This window comes from Gambusia affinis, linkage group LG12, assembly GCF_019740435.1.
Source record: "Gambusia affinis linkage group LG12, SWU_Gaff_1.0, whole genome shotgun sequence".
NCBI lineage: Eukaryota > Metazoa > Chordata > Actinopteri > Cyprinodontiformes > Poeciliidae > Gambusia > Gambusia affinis.
In genome coordinates, this window is record NC_057879.1 from 21747431 (window position 1) to 21768515 (window position 21085).

At 40.4% G+C, this 21085-nt stretch overlaps 2 protein-coding genes across 2 annotated transcripts in view; both read right to left on the minus strand.

The window, feature by feature from the left end:
* Positions 1-3624: 3624 nt before the first annotated feature.
* Positions 3625-15957, minus strand: twsg1a (twisted gastrulation BMP signaling modulator 1a). The gene is made up of 5 exons (XM_044133648.1): positions 15256-15957; positions 13038-13198; positions 7238-7337; positions 4905-5165; positions 3625-4091 (listed from the first exon to the last, which is right to left on the minus strand). Exons 2-5 carry the CDS (start codon positions 13161-13163, stop codon positions 3910-3912), a joined length of 669 nt encoding a protein of 222 aa, XP_043989583.1. The 5' UTR covers positions 13164-13198; positions 15256-15957; the 3' UTR covers positions 3625-3909.
* Positions 15958-16656: 699 nt separating this feature from the next.
* The window catches only part of ankrd12 (ankyrin repeat domain 12), a 52880-nt gene continuing 48451 nt past the window's right edge, over positions 16657-21085 (minus strand). Inside the window, exons 9-13 of the mRNA XM_044133649.1 lie at positions 19537-20547; positions 19005-19103; positions 18778-18921; positions 18610-18705; positions 16657-17707 (exon numbers count right to left, since the gene is read on the minus strand). Of these exons, the coding sequence (XP_043989584.1) occupies positions 17522-17707; positions 18610-18705; positions 18778-18921; positions 19005-19103; positions 19537-20547 (1536 nt within the window). The 3' untranslated portion in view covers positions 16657-17521. The remainder of the gene's footprint in view (positions 17708-18609; positions 18706-18777; positions 18922-19004; positions 19104-19536; positions 20548-21085) is intronic.

A 21085-nucleotide genomic window follows, 5' to 3' on the forward strand; every position in this document is an offset into this window, starting at 1 on the left:
AAAGACATTAAATATCGCATTACGGAGAAGCTACGTCTAATCATTGGTAACCATGGAGACAATGGGTCATGTAGCCTAGCATCTATGGAAAAAACTGGTTAGCATTTAGTATTTTGTACCTTTTTAATGCTTCTCTGGTGTAAGCAGAAATGCTGATTACACCATGGTCATATAAATCATGTGGTGTGAATTCAGGCAAAGTCGGTAATTTGAGCTACACATCAAGAGGAAGGAGGTATGGTTCGGTTTCTAAGCTAGCTATATCAAATTTTTGTAAATACCACCGTGTATGAGCCCAACCAGGTGTGTTACGTTCACAGACAAATTAGTACTCGGACAAGTAGAAACCATAAATAAACTGAAAATAAACAATTTGGGGAATCAATTTTAATCTCAACATTGTTCAACATGTTCAACATTGCCGTTCCTCACTTCCGACATCCATCATGGCGCCTCTAATGATTAAGTGATGTAGTTGCCAATGGTCCATACAAAGATGCATAGTGTTATAAATTAAATGCCTGATTCTGACTAAATATTTTTGCAACACAGTCAAAGCATTCTTGAACATTTGTTATTCCTGTTGCGTTTAGAGGCACGTTTCCATATTTTTAAATTAATAAGGAGTTAGGTCAGGGAAGTTTATGCTAACGCATCATCTGTTCTTGTCAGATGCTGGGTCTTAAACTGTGTGATGGATAAGTCAGATGGGTCCTCTCCTTTTTATCTCTCAGTGCTGTTTCATAAAGCCGCAGGATGCTTGTCCCCTCCGTTCGTCTCAGTCCATGTTTAATGAGCTGCAGATCCAGAGGAGGAAGCAACATTACGATCGTTTGGTCGTGGACTTGCTTGGCTTCAGCTTAAGATCTACAGTAAGTCTTAAATTTGTCAGGTTTTTGTGAGGTTAACAAAATTACACCATAAAACCTAAACTTTTTTCCAGCTAAATAAAACAGAGAAACAACCATATCTGCTTAGAAGACAAATGTAAAGTTTAAAAGAGAGTGTCAATCATTACTTTGTTGCATAAGTGTGCAGACTGTAAAACCAATTCGATTCAGTTCTAGCTTTTCCTTCCTGCTGGATTTATTTCTAGACTGAGGCCTCATCATTTGGAAACTTTAATTTTCCTCTCGAGTCAGTATGTTCTTCTGTTTAATTGGATCAATGGTAGGCTTGGTGCTTCAGCAAATTTATCCACAAATTAAACAAAAAAGAAATTGTTCTTCATGTCCATGATACAAAATCTTACTATGTCTCAAAGATGGTCTTTATTGATTTTTTATTCTAAAATTAATTGTGGTTATTTTTAAACCCACCTTTACATTTGTCCCCTGTGATTATTTGACCCAAGAATGCAGTGTCATGCCATACCAGGACACCCAAACAACAAACATTACAGGCTTGGTGTTTGGACTCCTTCAGGTTTTACTGCCAGGTCTGAGCAGTGCAGTGATAAATATCCTCTGTGTTTCGGCCAAATTAGGTTTGGAGAATGTTTAGACTGTGGTATCATTTTGATCTCAGCTTCATTTTTGATTTCTTTCAGGTGGTGGAACTGTCAAACAGAGCTCTGAGCAGCGGCTCAAACTAAATTTGGGTAAACCATTTACTATTCCGAGTCACACGTATTTTCCCAAGGCTCTGTGGTTGGGATTTAGAGCTGGTGGTCATCTGAACATATGAAACAAATTAGTCCTCTGATGATCTTTAGTTGGCTCTGTCTGCACCCAAAACCACAGCTGCAGTGGCGAAAGGAGGTCGGGGCTTGATATAATAATTAAAAAGAAAAGGACAGACAAGGTTCCATTGTACGCCTGCAAGATGAGTCTGTGCACGTTGCTGTGGCATGCCAATTGGGAACATAATCAGTGATAGGGCGTCCCGCTGCTTTTTCAAAGTGCACTGGCACAACAAAGAACATTTGTGTGCGGTGGAGAGAGATTGGCATCAGGGAATGTTTTCCTCTTGGCTTGCATGAGATGGTCATTGAGAGCTGAACACCTGTGGACCAGAATGGAAGAATAACAACATTGTTTCCCCAGGAAATTATGCGTTTCCTGACTTGTGAAACACTGAGCTAAGATTAGAGTGGCAGAAAGGGCCACTGGGAAAAAACATTTACCCGTTAACTTCTGTGACACACCTTTTCCATATAAATATAACAAGCAGGAGCAGCTATTTTAAAATAATCTTTTTATAGAAGTAGTCTCTTATTTCGACTGAAATGTGTTGTTTTAGACCACTGAATTTGTTTGTTTCTTGGATTAAAAACAAAAAGCATTATGTATGTCTTATAAAAAATATATTTTCTCCATATTTTTCACCATTATACTATAAAATTATATATTTTTTATTGGTAAAACTGATACTTCCAGTATAACTTAATAAGATGCCTAACATTCCTCATTTAACTGTTTTATTATAGGGGTTCCCATCAACTTATTTTATTCTTGTATCATTACAACTTTATTTTCATATTTCTTTTACTTTATTTTCATAACACTAACAGTATCACCATAGTGTTATGACTTTATTTTCTTAATAAAAGTAAATCTTAGTATGAGGGCCAGGCTATCATGTTAGGCAGAATATAATCAACAAATGGATTCCAGAGGATTTCACAAAAAGAGAGCAGAATGGTACCAAGAATGGAGCCTTGTGGAACGCCACATGTAAAGAGTGAGAAAAACTCATTCACCTGTTTTCTATGCCTATTGTAAAACATTTTACAGTTTTTTGGTTTAAATTTCTTCACTTAAACAAGCCAACATTTTTAGACAGCAAAATTATAAACAGGAAGGTTAAATCTCGAAGGATTCCTAGAATGAAGGCTTGTGGAACTCCAAATGACCAACATTCATTTATTGGATGCAGAAACTCTTACTGGAAAGTTGGGCTTCAAACTGAATATGATTGATGGTTTGTAAAGAGATTAAACATAAAATTCTGACTCTTACTGTAACTACTACAGCATTCAGGCCCAGAATAACCAAAACAGCAAGATTTCATGAGTCAAAAATCAAACTATTAACAGTAACTACAGAACTATGATGTCTTTTAAAGCTGCAGTGTACAACTTTTATTTTAAAAATATTTAGTTTTTTTTTTGTTTACATTTGTTAAATTGTTACTATGTTGTGAGTTTGAGACAGATACTCTCCCTGAGCTGCTATTGCCATCTGAAAAAATGTATCACTCTGACCAAAAACAACCAGTCACAAACAGAGGGAGGGTCTTAGCGCTGTCAATCAATGTCATGTACTTGTAAATATGCAAATGGAAGATAAACACCTTAAAGTTACAGGAAAACCATTTATCCAACATTATTGTTGGCCATGCTTACTAGCCTTTGAATTCAGTGGTGCCACATGAAGGGTGATTGACAGCGCTAAGCCCCGCCTCCTGGCTCTGATTGGTTGTTTCTAGTTACCGCTGGGAGAAAGAAGCTCTTTTTTTTTTTACAGATCTATCTCATAATGTTCTGTCACAGCATAACAGTTTCAATGAATATGTAGAAAATATTTTTATGAAAGTTACACATTGCAGCTTTAAAAGCAGTGAAAAATGGATAATCAAGGTTTAATTCTGTTCAATTGAGACTAGCCTTTGATACACAAACACTTATGTTACCAAATCTTATGTTTATTTGGTACAAGACTGGGATTTTGCTGACAGTAATTGCAAAAATACATTATTCATATACACCTCTAGTAAAAAACACACTATGGAAGACATATCTAAAAATATACAGTAACAGCAGAATAAAAAACAATTTGCAGGAGGAGGAGCCGGGGGTTTATTTTACATGGTTACTGAGGAATGCTAACATATAACAGTGATGGGTTTCTCTTCCCTTAGTCTTTTGGTGCCAACATGTGCCCAGAGATTGGATCGGATCGGTTTAGGTCAGAAGAGACAGTTCAAGCACTTGACGGCCTTGCTGCCGTAGTCCAGGCACTCTGGGCCGATGCACTGGCAGCAGGCGTTGTGAAACCAGCGGTACTTTGATCCGCCCATTGACTCACAGTACTGCTTGCACTGACGAATGGAGACGCAGTCGTCAAAGTAAACCACCGTGCACATTTTCTCTGGAAGGAAAGGAAGCAGGTTGAGTCACGGATTCAGCAAAACATGGTTCACAAGAACACATAATTACCTTTAGCCCTCAGTGTTTCTACTTTTACTTGATGGGTTTGCTGTAATTAAGTGAGGCCATGTGTTTTGGTCCGGTGTAATGAGTTAACTGCTGAGCTTTGTGGGAATGCTGTAACTTTGGTTTAAGAGTGAAACGCCAACAAATAGCAGCAAACTAAAACAAAAACATGGAAAAAACTGAAGCTCTGCATTATCAGAGCTGGTCCGACAGATTCTCTATATAAAAACACTGAAAAACTTAGAGTAGTGTTGGGAAAATACACAGAAATATTTAAATATACGATTAAATTATTATTTATTTATACAGGAAAATCTCTTAAGACTCAATACAAGCTACTTAACATTAATCATATATAATAACTTAAAAACTTAAAATGGTCCGACATTATTGGCCGACCTGCTTTTCCTCCAAGTTTGAAAATAAATTGACAATAATGAAGAGTTCTAGAAAACCACAAACTGCGGTTTTAATATACACAGCAATTAAAAGCAACAAGATGATGTGATCCTAGTTACCATGACAACAGAAAGAAATCAGAAAGCTTGGAAAAGATGATCACTTTGTGTTGAATACCAAATTTTTTTTGAGTAGATTTTGATGTAAAAGTCGTACTTTTATCCCAATTCATTTATGATTTGAGGTCGAGGGGCCGCAAAAAAACCCAAAACAAAATTCAGTCCAGGTGTGTCAAAATGGCCCCCCGCCCCCTATTTTGAGAAACGAGGTGAGAAGAAACATGCTTTACCGTGAGGATCGATGCCGGTGTGGATGCTGTTCCCGGGCACCGACACGTTCTGCGGCTGGCTGTTGAGCGACTCCAGGAAGGAAACCAGGTTCTCGTGGTGCGTGAACTCCTCCGCCACAGGGAAGGACACCACCATCATGTTGATGGGCGCGTCGCCCTCCGTCAGGGCGCGGAACAGCGAGGGGATGGGGCGGTGCAGCTCCTCCACCGTGCTCTTGGAGGTGGCAGGAGAGTCGCTGTAGTTCTTGGGGTTACACATCCCTGACAAAGGGAGACGCGTCAGAGAAAAACATTTCTGCCTCCACAAACCGTTTTAAAAGCAACCTTTCAAGACATTTTGTACTTCCATTTGGGTCTCAACTGCTTCCAAAAAAATTTCCATTCCACAGGAATTGCACCATTACCTAGCAACCCCAGAAGAGCTCCGCCCGTTACCTAGCAACCCCAGCAGAACTTCAGAAAGTTTGGTCAGCTAGTTTTACTACTATGTGTGCTGTACAGCGGCTCTGAAAAAGATAAGAGTTTTGTTTTTGGCTTACCATCCAGAAACCACTTGCTGCGTTCTCACAGGAAGCTCCACTGATGCTTTTCAAAGACGTTTAATTGCTAATGCTAAAACGTGCTAAAATATTTAAATCAGATTAATCCCTCACTAGCTTAACTGCGTAAGCTTTGGACATCCCTGGCCTATCCTAACCTGGTCAAGGCAGCATTATCGTCCCCTTTAAACTCAAAAGGGTTGGTTTTGGAAACCCACAGCACTGTAAAAAAAGAAAAAAAAAGAGAGAAAAAAAGTCTCATCTCAATTAAGGTCTGTTTAACACTTCGTTTAATTTCAACACAGAAGCAAGTCCCCACATCCCCAGATATGATCTCCCAACCCTGTGCAACAAGTCCAAGTGAATTACAGCTAATGAGTAAATCATTTAATGGGGGACGGAGTTTGACAGAGGATTTGGATCAGAAACCGACGCTAAAAGCAGACCCAGAGCAGATGTTTTAGATAAAACACACTCATGGCTGCTCCACTCCCTCCCTGCATTTTTTAAATCCAAGCTCCTCTAACCAGCCTCCTAAATCTTTCCCCCCCAGATCATCTAAACACTCACACTTCAAAGCAGTCGGCGTTTGGCACAGATAATTTGCTGCAAGTGGAAAACGGACAGTAAAAAAGCCAAGAAAACATGAAGGAAGACAATGTATTTGCTCAGAGCGACAACATCTCCTCGGAGGGCTGTAAAAGCCCCGTCCAGGAGGAAAAACAGCGCTCCAACATCTGCGCCGCAGCAGCTGCTGCAGCAGCAGAGCGTGGCGCTCAGATCCTTGTTCTTCTTTTCCACATGAAAGCGTTTTAATAAAGCCTCCATGTCAGTAAGTGGAGCAATATCTGTCAGTCAGCGTGGATCTGAGAGATCTGTGATCTCCAGAGTCAGAGGAGATCTGACTTCTTCTTCTTAAAACATGTCTGTGTCTGAAATCTGATCTTTGAATTTTTTTGCACAAAGTAAGTTAAAGAAATCTACAGACATTCCATTAGAAGTGAGTAGTTTACCCAAAAATCCTACTAAAGTAAAAGTAGAACTATTTTAACATATTTTTCCTCAAACAGTTAAGTAAAAAGTAGCCGTTCAAGAAATTAGTAAAAAAGTAGGCCTATTTGGATAAACGTTCACTCAAGTACTGAGTTACTGATCAAATATTTAAAAATTACATAATCAGACAGACCAGAATATAAAATTAAGTGGAAATTTTGGTATTTGAAGGACAAGAGATGGATTTGTCAAAATTTGTTTAATTATTCTTTTAATTTATTTTGTTTTGGCCAGAAGTTGTTTCTCCTGACATTTATTGGCATATTCAATTTGCTGCTATTGGCAGTTGGTGGTTACCATAGCAACCAGTATCTGACAGCTCCGCCCCCTTTTTCTGTTGGTAAACTGTAGTAGTATGGATTAGGGTCAGCGCCGTGGTTTTTTTAAATAAATATTATAATTAAACATATGTTTTAGGCACATTTAATCATATACATTGTTTCATGAGTAATTTTGCTAGATTTCTGAAATGTTTTTAACTGTTTTCATCATTAATGTTCTGCGGTTTAGCTATGTTTAACTTTACAACTGTTAGCCGCTGCTAACTGCTCATTGGGACCCACTGTGTTGAAGTTTCTTTAGGGTTATTTATTGTATTTTATTGAAAGTGTAGGGGCAGACCCAGCTGGAGTGATGTTATCCACCAATCTGACTTCCTCTTTTGTTAGAATAGATTTAGTGAACCCGTCTGACGTGAACCAACTGAGGCGAACAGCGAACACACGCATCAGCTGCACCTACCAACGCAATCGCAGCACTCCTCCCACAGGTTTCCCAGACACAGCATGCAGTCTTTGCAGCAAGAGCAGTTTCCATCGGAGGGGCGGCATTGGCACAGCTCCTGCAGGGAGTGAATGGAAACACGCATGAGAAAAAGAAAACACACACACAACATGCTTAAGAACACCACAAAGACCTCAAGAGGCATTTCTGCTTCAGAGCAACAAAACTTAAGGTACGACGCAGAATTAGGCTAACAAAAAACAAAAAATACATAAAATTACAAAATCAAAATCGTGATCTTGCAAAAAAAAAAGTTGATATCGTGTTAAAGTCGTAATATTACGATAATAAAGTTGTAATATTATGATAATACATTTGCAATATTACGATAGTCACAATATTACAAGAATAAAGTCGTAATATTCTGGTAATAAAGTCATAATATTGTAATAATAAAGTCATAATATTACGATTATAAACTCGTAATATTACAATGATAAACTCGCAATATTACAATAGTAAAGTCACACAATTTTGATATGTTTGGTCTTCCATACATGAGAAGCAGCAACGTTAGAGCAGAGAGTGTGACAGACGCAAATTTAATGATTGAATGTGATATATAAACGCTCAACAACAGAAATTATTGTTCGTTTATGTAAATATATGCGCTCAGATTAGTTTCACTGCAGACTCTGATTGCTGGTAAATAATGCCACAGAAATTAAGTTTTTAAGAAAAACTGCGATAAAATGCTCATGAACAACAGTAATTTGAATGAGACGTCTGTAAAAAAAGAATGAGAGACGAAGACGATGATAAATCAGGAAAACATCAGCAGAAACAGCTTTTCCACAGCAGGTCTCAACACGTTCGCCTTCATATTCGTTCAGGTCTGTCTTCTTTAAGGCGGCGCAGGAGAAAATGAAGCTCAGAGCAACATTCAGGACTCTTTTCAGGAATAATTGCTGTTTATTATGATATTAATCTGACTGCAGTGGAAAGTATAGAACCAAACATGTTTTCCGTGTTACATAAAACTGTCTTTTCTAACAAGAATATGTATTACTAGTTCATTAAAAATATACTTACGCAGGTAGCCGCCTTTCATCTTACAGTTTATTAAATATTTGGATTTTTTTACTTCATGTGCTGTAGGAATCTCAGCAATTTACTCTGTTGCCTTTATTCTCATATTAATATGACTATTCTTATATAACTTTGACTTTATTGTCATACAACTTTATTCCTGTAGTGTGATGTCTTCATTCTCATATTATTACAATGTTATTCTTGTATTATTACAACCTTACTCATCTAAAAACTATGTCCTCTGAATGGCTTTATTCATGTATTATTTTGACTTCATTTTGATAATGTGACTTTATTCTAATACTATAAAAATTTTATTGCCATTGACTTTATTCTCATATTATAATTTTATTCTCCAAATGTCTTGAATCTAGTATTATTTTGACTTTATTCCTGTAATGTGATTTTATTCTACTGTTATTACTTTATTTTCATGTTATGATTTCATTCCCATTTTATTACAACTTCATTCTCGAATTATTTAAAATTTATTCTCATAATATGACTTTATTCTAGTGTTATTACAAATTTATTTTCATATTATTACAACTTTTAAGGGCTTTATGTTTGTATTACGAGTTTGTTCTCATATGATTTTATTCTCTTATTACAGATTTATTATCATAATATAAAGACTTTATTTTGTTTTATTCAACTTTATTCTCTGAATAGCTTGATTGTTTTACCATTTAAACTTTATTCTCGTAATATGACTTTATCTTATTACAACTTTATTTTCATATTATAACGACTATTCTAGTACATCTCTATTCTCATATTAATAGAACGGTAGTCTGGTAACATTATGACTTTTTCTTGTTTAATAAATTTTAAAATCTTAGTCTGGAGCCAATACTGCGTTGTACTTTGTATTTTTTAAAAGTACATCAGAGAAGTTTGCCGTTTAAAGTGACGATGCTTGAAAAGGTTGGTGTTGTGAACACATCCTTTTATTAGCTCTGCAGCTGCAGTCCTTCATGAGGCAACAGCTCCTGAGTTTTGCTCCGTTTTACCTCATGAGTCACATCGTATTAACTTAACCTCCTGTTAAACCCAGAAACTCAACAACCGAGGTGCAGATGGCGAGATATCCATGACTCAAACAGCCACAAAAGCCACTTTAAAACGTCCGTCCACCATTTAAACTTTCACGCTAAGTCACAGATATTTAAAAAAAAAAAACAACAACAACAACAACAACAAAAAACAAACATATATTAAATCTTAAGGTAAAAGTAGGCGATAAACTGGAGTAAACAAGATGTCTGTTTGGTAGGTTAATGAGAAATCAAAGTTTCCAGTTTGAGACGCAGCGCTTCTGGAAACTTCTACAGGAATCAGAGAACAAACTGTGTCATTTCACTTCGGAGTGGTTCGACTTTGAAGGAGACAAAAGTAAAACCTTGTTGGTGGGATTAAACGGCGCCGGAGGAGCTCTTTTTTCCTCCCTCTCGGCTTGGAGCAGGGAGCACATTCCTCCACGTCAAGGTCACGACAATAATGGGGGAGGAACGGGAGGAGAGAGGGGCAAGAAAACACCTGGAGAACAGAGCGGAGCAGAAAGTTACCCCCTAACTTTCCTCCTGCCTTTCCCCCTCGTTTTGTTTTGCTCTCCTTTCCTTTCCGTGTTGTTTCTCCACACAGCTTCCCTCTCATCCTTTCAGGAACCGTCTCCTCCGTGTAAACACCCTCAGCGATGATAAAAGACTCAGAAATGACTCAGCAGCGAGGGATTGCAAAAAACCCACACACAGTTCGCATAATCACCGGCTCTCTGCCCCTAAACCTCCGATCAAGACCGTATCCCTCCGCTAATTATACCTCTTAAAGGTGGTGTTGTAAAAAATAAAACTACACAGCACGCAAAGCCACGTTTTATTAACCAAAAATGCTCCCTATTTTCTTAAAAGAAAACGAGAAATTAAGGTGCTGCTAACATCGGCTAGCTTAGCGCTTTAGCTATCAGGATAAAGTTAGCAACAAGCAACTTTGCAAGCAAATAAAAACAAACTAAGGTGTATATTTATAGAAAAAGTGTTTTTTATTTTGAATAGAGTCAAGTAAAAACTAAGTACGCCCCTGCTGTTTCCATTGGCGCCAAGAGGAAAATACTAGCTAAATGCTGATAATCAAATAAACCTATAAAAAATTTAGTTTTGTCAGTTTGAAGCATAAAAAGATGCGTTAAAATCATTCCTAAATTTGGATCTGGTAATAACGCACACCAAACCAACCAAAAACAACATTTAAAGCTCTGATCAAGATCTGAGCCCTTTACTACATACACAGCACACAAAGCCACGTTTTATTAATCAGAAATACTCCTTATTTTCTAAAAATGTAACTTAAAATAATCATAACAATCCAGACTAAAATTTGAACATCTAAAAATGACTGTTCTAAACATTTTACCTATCCTAACCTGTACAAGGAAGCGTAATAGGTCACCTTTTAGGGGTTAAATAGTTTTGAAACCTTCACTATATACACCATAGCCTGGGCAGCCATGTTGGATTTTAAACCAGAGAAACTTGGGCAACTTTTCCAACTTGGAACGTAGAAATATTCTCTCGTCGGTCATCCTGAGTTTAGTTTATTTTTAAGTTTGCAGGTTGTAACTTTATGTTGAACATGTGTAGCTTGGATGATAACCATTTGAAAAATGAGCAAACAAGCTAGACGGCATGAGCGGCTATTACCGTCCAACAGCAACGTCCATGCCGAGACAGATGAGGTCATCTTAAAAAGCTCTTATTTGGCTTCTCTTGCTCTCAAGAGGAAACCCAGCCATCAGTCAAAGTGCAGCCGCTGCAGAGAGCGGCGCGTTGGAAAGTGAACATGCGTCTTCCTGAACGACTGTCAGAGAGTGAAATGTCTTGAAACCTGCTGCCCCACCCCACAACCCTGCTCAAGTTCCTAAAAGTACAACACACACACACACCTCCTGCTGACCTACTCCGACCTCCCACCCTCGGGGGTTTTAGAGAATCCAGACAAATGAGTGGAAGTGGCAGTAGAGCGTGAAAAGCGAGCTCCAGACAGCAGATCCAACTAATCACAAGCAACACGGACCATCTAGAGCCTCTGCAGGCGGAGAAGTTTCTCCTTCACAGACACAAGCCGTCACTCTTGTCTCTGGCAGCTAGCAAGTCAGTGTCAGCGAGGTCGCAAGAGCTGCAGAGCTCGTTATGATCATTGGAAAGAAGTCAACTGGAAGAGCTGAAGAGAGGAAGACTGCTGATGTGATGAAGAAATGGACCAGAGATGAACTCTTAGGCTGTTTTCACATCTGATTCTCCGGTAGATTTGGATCGATTGAGGACAAAAATTGCAACATTTGTAACTAAAATCTTGTAAAAACCTGCTCTCCTCCTCGCCTGTAGGGGCACTGCATCGAAAGCTACTGAAGGAAACAAAATGAAAAACAGAAGAAGACATGAATGCAACTCCCTTCTTCACAAAACGTAAGCAAAAATGGAGAAGAGAGATTTTTGAGGTAGTTAGATTTCTCTTTCCTTTTTCAACAAGAAGCCATTTCTCCCGCTAGAGCTAGGCTAGCATGTTTGATTTAGCTGTATTTACCCAGAATGCTCTGTGCTGTAGTCCACTTCCTGTTTTTGGAGTGGTCTCCGGTCTGCTGGACGTTCAAACTAAGGCTGATGTTTTTAGGTGGACCAAAGTTTGTTTTTTTGGTCCTCATCACAGTTTGATTACACATCGCATCTCCCCTAACAAACCGGACCTTCTGGGCAAACGGCCCAGAGTTCTATGGGTGCATTCACACCAGTCGTTCAGTTTGCTTTAATCCAATTCTAGTTCGTTTGCCTAGAAAGTCCGGTTCGTGTAGGGAGGTGTGAATGGACAATCGAACTGCGATGTGGGTTTTTAGTTGCCTAAAAACCTCTTTCTTGGTTTGGTTGAACTGAACTTTGATGCGGTTTGAATGCATATGTGGACGCAAGTGGACCGGAGACTGCTCCAAAAGAAGGAAGTGGACAACAGCATAATGCATTCTGGGTAAATACAAGTCGAACAAATGCGATGCCAAAACTAGCAGGAGAAAATCTGACGTAACTCCATTTTTGTTTACATTTCCTGAAGAAGGAAGTTGCGTTCAGTCTTCTTTAGAGGTTTTAGCGTCTTTTTTTCAGTGGTTCTCGTTGCATAAATTAGTTGCAGATTATTTCAATCATTGATTAATTGCTATTAATCTGATTAATCATTTCACCCCATATAAAAAAATCTAATGCTTCTTTTAGCAAATGAGATTTTTCTCTAGTTATTGATTAATCAATTACTAAATTAGCTGACAATTATCTCAATAATTGATTAATTGTGATTAATCGTTACAGCCTTGTATAAAACTTTCCTCTGGCTTCAGACAGGATGACGTTAGAAAAGGGAAATTTTTCACAGAACCAGAGGAACAAGTAGGATTTTAATTTAGAAAATGGTTCAGGTGGAGTTCAGACAATAAACATTTCTGCTTCCCTCCATCTTTTCCGAGGAAGTGATCTGCATTCCTCACTGCAGATGGCAGCTTGTTCTCCGTTATGAAGAAGGAAAGTTCACTGTGAAGCTTCTTTGTGGCTCTTATTCACCGTTCACGTGGAGAGAATCAAAAATCCTGGCTGCGTTTTGCTGCTTTAATCTGCTCAGAAGATTCCAACCCCACAATCATCCCTCCGTTTCGCTCGCGATCTGTGGCCAGGATTTAAGGCCTCACCTGAATGAGGCACTTGCTGACGTCGCTGGCGCAGAGGGCTTTGTTGCAGCCGGAGGTCAGAGAGAGTCCGGCCAGGAGGAAGAGCAGCGCTGCCGTGGCGGCGAGGATCAGCCGAGCGGACCTCATCCTGACGGTCTCACCAGCGCGCGACGGGAAAACACCTTGAAGCACAAAGAGCGTCAACAGCAGCGTTTTTATTCAGGTTTTCATTTCAAAGCAGCCAAAATAAGAAAAATGTCTGAAAAAGTTTCATAAAGTTTGAAGAAATCAAATTTAAAACTGACAATCTGATTAACCGATTACCGAATTAGTAATCGATTAATTGTCAACTGGAGTATATGGGCTCAAAAAAGGCAATTTGGTGGGAAGATTGGACTGGAGCCTCACTGAGAGCCGTTCTTTGTTCTTGTACTGCAGTAGCCATCACTATTTTATTTAATTATATACATTGATATTTATTTAATTAGCAAATAAATAAAATAAGAACGAAAGAGCACGAGCATTGCTCTTTGATAGTTTTTGTTCACAGTGTTGTGCTTTCAGTGCGTTGCCTCGATGTTTAATGTTGCAGACATTTCTGACGTGAAGGATATGGGCACATGCCCAGGGCGTTATCTTTTTAGATGAGCACAACAGAGAGTTTGTTCTGCTTTTAATACTGGTTAAATGTATTTCATCTCTAAGTATTTAATATCTAGGTGTTTTTATGGGAATGTGAATCTTTCAGATCAAGTTGATTCTCAATTTCGATGATATTTCACATTTTATTGTGTCATGCAGCGCGGGGCGCTGGTCTTGACTCGGGTCGGGTGGTGTTCACTACAACACTGCCATCTATTTAAAATTCTCTGCTAATTTAGCAATCAAACAACTGTAAACTGGAGTATAAAAACTCAACAAAAGGCCATTTTGTGGAAATAAACAAGACATTTTACATTTGGCTGAAGCGATAAATTATTAAAATAATCGTCAACTAATTTAGTAATCAATTAACCATTAATTGGACTATATAGACTTTAAAAATAGGCCATTTGCTGAAAGAACAACCCACTCAGAGCAGTAATTAAGCCAAAACTGTACAAAAATAAAAACATTTAATATTTAAGATAAAAAGAAATCTGATTTATTTGTAAATCTGATCCACCCAAAACACCTTAAGAGTTTCTTTCAACTCCTGTCAAGCATCTTTTCCTAAAAAAAATTTCTGATTTAAAAATGAAACTGAATTATTTGTTTGTTTAATGTGTTTTTAATGTTGCCTAAAAAAGCTTAAGTGGTTAACCTTTTAGGGATAATCAATCAATCACAGCGGCTCAAGGTGCTTTATCTCATAAAAACAGACAAATAAAAAGTAACAAAAACATCAAACAGTCACCATGACTATTTTGGTCAAAGTTCCAGTGATTCCTGTTCAAAAGCAACTCAGAGTTTCAGCTGCTGCACTGTGAAGCAAAGTGGCGGCAGCATCATGCTGTGGGGATGTTTTCCATTAGCAATCATTTGAATCAAATGTCTGGAACACCACCGGTTTAGGTCAAAGCGTCTTCACGAGTTAGAATGGTCTAGTCAAAGCATGACAGGCTGAGCGCAAGTTCACAAGAACAGATTTGCTTTAAAATTGTTAGCTAATTAATTTTAATTGATTTGTCGCAGAAAAACCAAAGTTAAATGGATCAAAGTTCGTGGATGTAAATAGAAACATTTTATTTCAGTTGTTTCTAAAACGTTCAGTTTGTTTCAGGTCGAAACTCTTTTCTCTCTGCGCCGCGAACCGGACTTTAAATGTGAAAAGGTGGAGCGGCGGGAGCTGATTGTCCTGTAAATTTGGTGGAAATCGCAGCTAAACTCTGATTTCTGCAGAAGGGGAGAGAAGGAAAGGCCCGCAGTCTCATCTCATTCAAATCCAGCGCTGCTTTTTCCCTCTTTTTAAGGAATAACAATGTGCGCAACACATCTGGCAACATCAGCTGCCTGCATCCATTTTCTGACTCTGTGTGTGTGTGGTGTGTGTGGTGCGTTGCACTTTCACACATACACTTTTTTTTTCCATACATCGTCTCCACATGACGAAGAGAAAACATGTGAGGGACATTAGCTCCCTCATTCCCGAGCGCCTTTCTGCTTTTTCTTCTCTCTCTCTTTTTCTCGCTCTCTCTTTTTTTAAGTTTCACTCGCACGCAAGCGCAGCAGCACCGATTAAAAAGGTGTTTAAACTCACCTGAACGCAGTCGATAAGCTTCCAGGTTGGGTTTGTTGTAAGAGGCGGAGGTGGTTTTCTCTTTGAACTCCTCCGGGATGGTGATCCGCCGCCGCTCCGGTGTCCACTGTGTCCAGAGGGCGTCAGTCTCTCCGCAGCACAAAGCGACAGGCAGTCGGGCGCCTTAAAGGCACACGCTCCATTTTCAAAGCGAAGCCTCTGCGGAGAGAAAACTCCGGCGCCCGAGGTCAAACAGATCCCAAATCAGCGCACCGAGACTCGGATTCAGAGCAAGAAAAAGAAGAAGGAAGAAAAAAAAAAAAAAAACGTGCGTAAAAGCGCTGCGTAAAACCAACACGTGAGCGGGTTGGCTCGGGTTGCGTGATGGCTCTTCTTCTCCTCCCAGTTTGCGGGTCTTTTGTCTCCTCTCCTATCGGCGGCGCTTTGGGAGCGCCTCGTCAGGTGAGGAAGCCGATCGGGCGTCCCGCTGGGCGGCTGGTTCGTAAGGCGGTGCGCCGCTGAAGCACCACAGGTGTTCAGCTGCAGCTGGAAACTGCAGCTTTAACCAGAAAATGACCACAGGACGTGACAAGAAAAACACACAAAACACTTCCTAAAGTAATGGGTGGGCACTCCTGGTCCTGGAGGGCCGGTGTGCTGCAATTCTTAAATGTTTCCCCGGTCCAACACACCTGAACCCAACAGCTGAATCACCTCCTGAGTGCAGTCAGGTTCTCCAGAGTCCTGCTAATGACCTCATGATTTGACTCAGGTGTGTTGAAGTAGAGATACATCTAAAAGTTGCAGGAGACCTCGAGGACCAGGAATGCCCACCCCTGATATAAAGTAATGTGTTTTTTTTTGTCTAAATCGCCACGATATTCATTTAGACAATGAAATAAAATGAAATCACTTTTGGAAAAACATGATTTACGATCAGAGTAATTGTACTCAAACACGAATAGCCACCAGTTTAACATATTTACCCAAGTAAAAGTAAAAAGTAGACCAAGAAGTTACTCGAGTAAGAGTTAAAAAGCTACTCAAGTATGTAACTGATCTAATTATCAATAATTTAATATTTAAAAATTACAAAAAAAATAAAGTTGAGCGGAAATTTTGGTATTTTAGGGATGAAAATGACAATAATTAACATAAATACATAAAAAACATTTAGCAAAAGACAAAATTTCCAAATTTATTATTTTCAATAAAAAACAGAACATAACAGAAAACTTCAGTACCTCAGTCCTGTATATCTGGCCTGCATCAGCAATTTGCATTGCTGTCCGCAGTGCCCCCTCCTGGCAGATCAGTGTACTGCATCCACACAATAACAATAAAATAATAATAATAATAATAATAATAATAATAATCATCATCATTATGCAGTTGAATAAAAAAATACTCCAACACAAGATATAATTTCACAACAAATAAAATTTATTCAATTATATATTACAAATATGTACAAGTCATGTAACAAGTAAATATTAAAATAGACATTTTTTTTAGAACTATCGTTCAAAAGGCATTATGTTGAAAAAATAGGATTTGTTGTGATCTCACGTCGAAACTGTAAAAGTGTTTTTTTTTTTTTCCTTTTCTTTTCTTGGAAGCCACAACAGACTTCGATGTGCGCGAGACACAATATGGACGACACAGGAGGACGCTCTGAGGCCGCCAGAAGAAAGAGACACGATGTTGGGGTGGAAAATAAAAAAAATAAAAACAAAAAGACTAAAGAGAGAGAGCTGGAACACTTCAGTTAAAACCTCACGAATTTAAAGTCCACGGTACTTTAAGATAAAGAACATCGCAACGCATGCACAGCATTAAAACCGCCAAAGTCGAGGAAACACCAGCTGTGGCGTAAAGCTCCAGATGTGGAAGGAAGGAAGGAAGGAAGAAACGTTTGGAAAAAAGAGAAAAGAACAACAACAACGAACGACGAGAACATCACAGACGAAGACCGGATAAAAAATCCAAAACAAAACGACTTTGGTCCATTAAAACATCAGACGGAACGAGTTTACAATCAAAATATCTATTTTACTTTTTGTTTTTTTTACAGTTTAAAACAATAATTACATGACTATGTACAAATGCACATTTTCTTTTTTTATGTATAAAATAAGTTAAAAAAATTAAGAGCACAGTCTGTACACAACGTATGAACACTTTGAAAACATTTGAAATCTTCACGGCCCGGTTCTGGTAAAAAAAACAAAACAAAACAAAAAACCCGGCTGTAAGTGCTGCTCCGTGGCGTTGCCGTGGCGACGCCTCATATGGGGGTCAGGTCAAAGTCGTCGTTGACCTCCACCAGCGGGATGTAGAACTCGGGGATCTCGAAGATGCTGGTGGACTTGTAGGTGGCCGGGTCCAGTTCCTGCAGCTTCAGCTGCCACTCCAGGCGCTGGACGGCGTTCAGCGCCGCCGCCTCGTGCTGCTGCCGCATCAGCAGGCACGTCTGGGGGAACAGGACCAAACGGGTCAGAACCAAATATCAAGACCAAACGTGTCAGAACCGGGTCTGAGAAACAAACCTGGTTTGGTTTCTTCCCTACGCTCAACCTTTGAGCCTGAGCTGACTGTTAAGGGCAACAAACTGTTGTAAACTGCTGCAAACTGTTGTAAACTGCTGCAAACTGCAATAAACTGCTGCAAACTGCAATAAACTGCTGCAAACTGCAGTAAACTGCTGCAAACTGCAATAAACTGCTGCAAACTGTTGTAAACTGCTGCAAACTGTTGTAAACTGCTGCAAACTGCAATAAACTGCTGCAAACTGCAATAAACTGCTGCAAACTGCAATAAACTGCTGCAAACTGCAGTAAACTGCTGCAAACTGCAATAAACTGCTGCAAACTGTTGTAAACTGCTGAAAACTGTTGTAAACTGTTGTAAACTGCTGCAAACTGCAATAAACTGCTGCAAACTGCAATAAACTGCTGCAAACTGTTGTAAACTTCTGCAAACTGTTGTAAACTGCTGCAAACTGCTTCTCCTCTATTAAACAAAAAAATTAATAAAATTGAAACTTTAGGATTGAAAGTGAAAATCAATCAGGACTATTGATATGTGATTATATGTAATTTCTTGGGAATCTACAGAAAAATAAGAGAAAAAAATATCTGAAACCTTCGAGATAAAAGAGAAAGAAAATAAAATAAAAGAAAGAAATATGTCGACTTCCTTCAGTCTGACCTTTGACCTTTCAGTTTTAATCAATTATTCAGTGAATAACATGAAACCTCCAGCCTCTTATTCATCCCTGATCAGTAAAAACCTTCATCAGTCACCCTCCTCTTCCTCTGAAAAACCTCCAAAATAAAAAAACAAGTCCCTGAACTTTTATTTTGAAAGTCTGACCTTGAGCTTGTCGAATTTGTCGTCGACGTCCTGCAGCCAGGACATGAACTGCCGGGCGTTGAACCGATCCCTCACCGACGTTTTTCCATCGTCGCCCTGACAACAAAAGCCCGACAGGTTCAAACCCAGAGCAGCAGGTCAGAGGTCAGAGGTCAGAGAGAGGCTCACCTGGATGTCCTGAGGCATGTTGTACACCTCGGCGTCCAGCAGGACGGTGCAGGCGCTGAACGGCAGCGTCTGGTTGGCTAGTGTTCTGGCGGCCCGGTAGTGGACCCGAAGCACTTCCTGTTCGTTGGAAACAATCAGCTTCTCCTGAAACGAGAGGGGGCAAAGGTCAGCTGGAGGTCGTCAAGTTAACCTGGGTGACATTAATAAAGATAAAATAAAAACCGTACGCGCTCGATGCTGTGCTGCAGCCGCAGCTTCATCCGGACGACTTCCTGCTGCTTGAACATTTCCTTCAGCGGCTCAGGAAGCGAAGGGGGCGGAGTTATCTGGAAAATACGATTATTAATTATTGATCATTATTTTCTAAACATGTTTAGAGAGAAAACTGATCAATTATTCAGTTTAATGCGAAGGAGAAACATGAAGAAGACGAAGGAAAAAGCTGCATGATTATAAAATAAAAATAAACATGATACTGCCACCACCGTGCTTCAGAATCAGACAAGAGTACAGAGGGATTAAAATGCACAACGCACTTTTCAGATTTTGATAAAGAAGCCATAAAGAAAATAAGGAAAGACGGAAGGAAAGAACAAAGGAAAGAAAAAGAGAAAGAAGTAAAAAAGAAAGTAAAAAAGAACGAAAGAAAAGAAAAAAAGGAAGGAAAGAAAAAAGAAAGAAGGAAGGAATAAAGAAAGAAAATGTCCCATGTCAGTGTTGTGGTTCTGTTGCGGTTCTGTGTGATCCGTTCGGACTCACGGTGGGGATGCAGAGTTTGCTGAGCGGGTTCCCGTCCAGCAGGTACGACCCGTTGAACGTCACGTACTCGTCGTAGTACTGCGGCGGCTGCGGCGTCACGTTGCACAGCACCTTGCGCTTCTCCTCGATCTTCCTGCGGATGTGCAGGAACTCGTAGTACGGGTTGGCCCGCTCCGTCTGGTACGGCTCGATCTCCTCCAGCTTCACCGCGTCCACGATGGCCGCCAGCGACTGCTGACACCTCTCTCTCTCCTGCTGGGTGGCCGAGCTCAGCGGCGACGCCGCCGGCTTCGGCATCTTCCTCTTGCGTGGGTGCGGGACGTGGACGTCGGCGTCTTCGTCCGCCGGTCGGGCTTTCAGCTTCGCTCCGGAGGAGTCTGAGTCTCGGTCGGCGGACTGCGGCGAGCAGCTGCCCGAGGCGCTGCCGCTGTCCGTCTGCGGTGCCGACTGGACCGACCTCGGGCTCTGCTCTTCGGCCGCCGATGTTTCCGTCTTTTCGTCCGCCGGCGTGACGTCCATCGGCTCGGGAGACGTCTCCATGTTAGTGTCGGCCGCGCTCCCGTCCAGGGGAGAGCTCTCTGCTGCGGCGCTGCTCTCTGAGCCCTGATGAGCGTCGCTCGACTCCTCTCTGGGGTCGGACGTCTCGGTGGACGCCGCGTCCTCCATCTGGACATCAGGACAAGTGCCGACGTTGTCAGTGGAAGGCTGGAATTTGTCTTCATCGTCTGCGGACGCGTCGTCTTCTTCTTCTTCTTCTGCTGGAGCAGAACTGGGAATGTGCAAACTGGTTTCTGGTGGAGGACTGTGCGGCGCGTCCGGCGGCGTTGGGTTGTCAGAACCTTCGGCCATGTTCTCCTCAGGAGGGTTTTCCGATTGGAGGTCCGATGGCTGCTGGGTCTCGGTGCTGGAAGACGGCGTCGTCTCTCTCTGAAGGAAGGTCGCTGCGTCCTCGAGCGCCGACGGCTCGCCGGACGTCAGCGGCTGATCCGATTCTCCGCAAACACGTTCTCCCTGTCGCAAAAATCACATAATAAGTTAGAATTAGCATTTCCAGTTATCGTTTTTATCCTTCTTCTCTTTTTCTACCAATTATTGGATGATAAAAGCTTCAGTCTGGTGCTTCGGTCTCAACTAGCTCCTGTTTTTAAAGGATAATTTTACGGGGGAATTCTGAGACAGGTTTTTATAAGCCTGGCGGGCCTCCAGGCTAAGCATCCTTTGTTTTTGTATTTTAGGTTTTTCATACTTCTGGGAACTTTGTAGTCGACAGCCATCTTGATGGGTGTCCATAACTGTCATGACAGTTGCAATGGAGTTGCTATGACAACAATAAGTAAGCCTAGAACTACCTACTGCCTCGTTCCAATCCAATTTAAGAACAACAAAAGTTCATTACTTGATTACAGTTTTTGAGTTCTCTTGCTTTTTGTTGGTGTTGAAGCTTTACTCCGCGCTTCCTACCAAGATGGCGGTTCAGTGGCAAGGATCACTTCCGGTTCAGACGTGATGTATGCCTTTTCTTAAGACTTAATATTGAAACGTCTTCCAG

Coding starts and splice junctions, on each gene's coding strand:
- twsg1a (XM_044133648.1), bottom strand. CDS start 13,163: ATGAGGTCCGCTCGGCTGATCCTCGCCGCCACGGCAGCGCTGCTCTTC. Junction 7,338..13,037: donor TCAGCAAGTGCCTCATTCAG/GTGAGGCCTTAA, acceptor CACTCCCTGCAG/GAGCTGTGCCAATGCCGCCC. Junction 5,166..7,237: donor GGAGTGCTGCGATTGCGTTG/GTAGGTGCAGCT, acceptor TCCCTTTGTCAG/GGATGTGTAACCCCAAGAAC.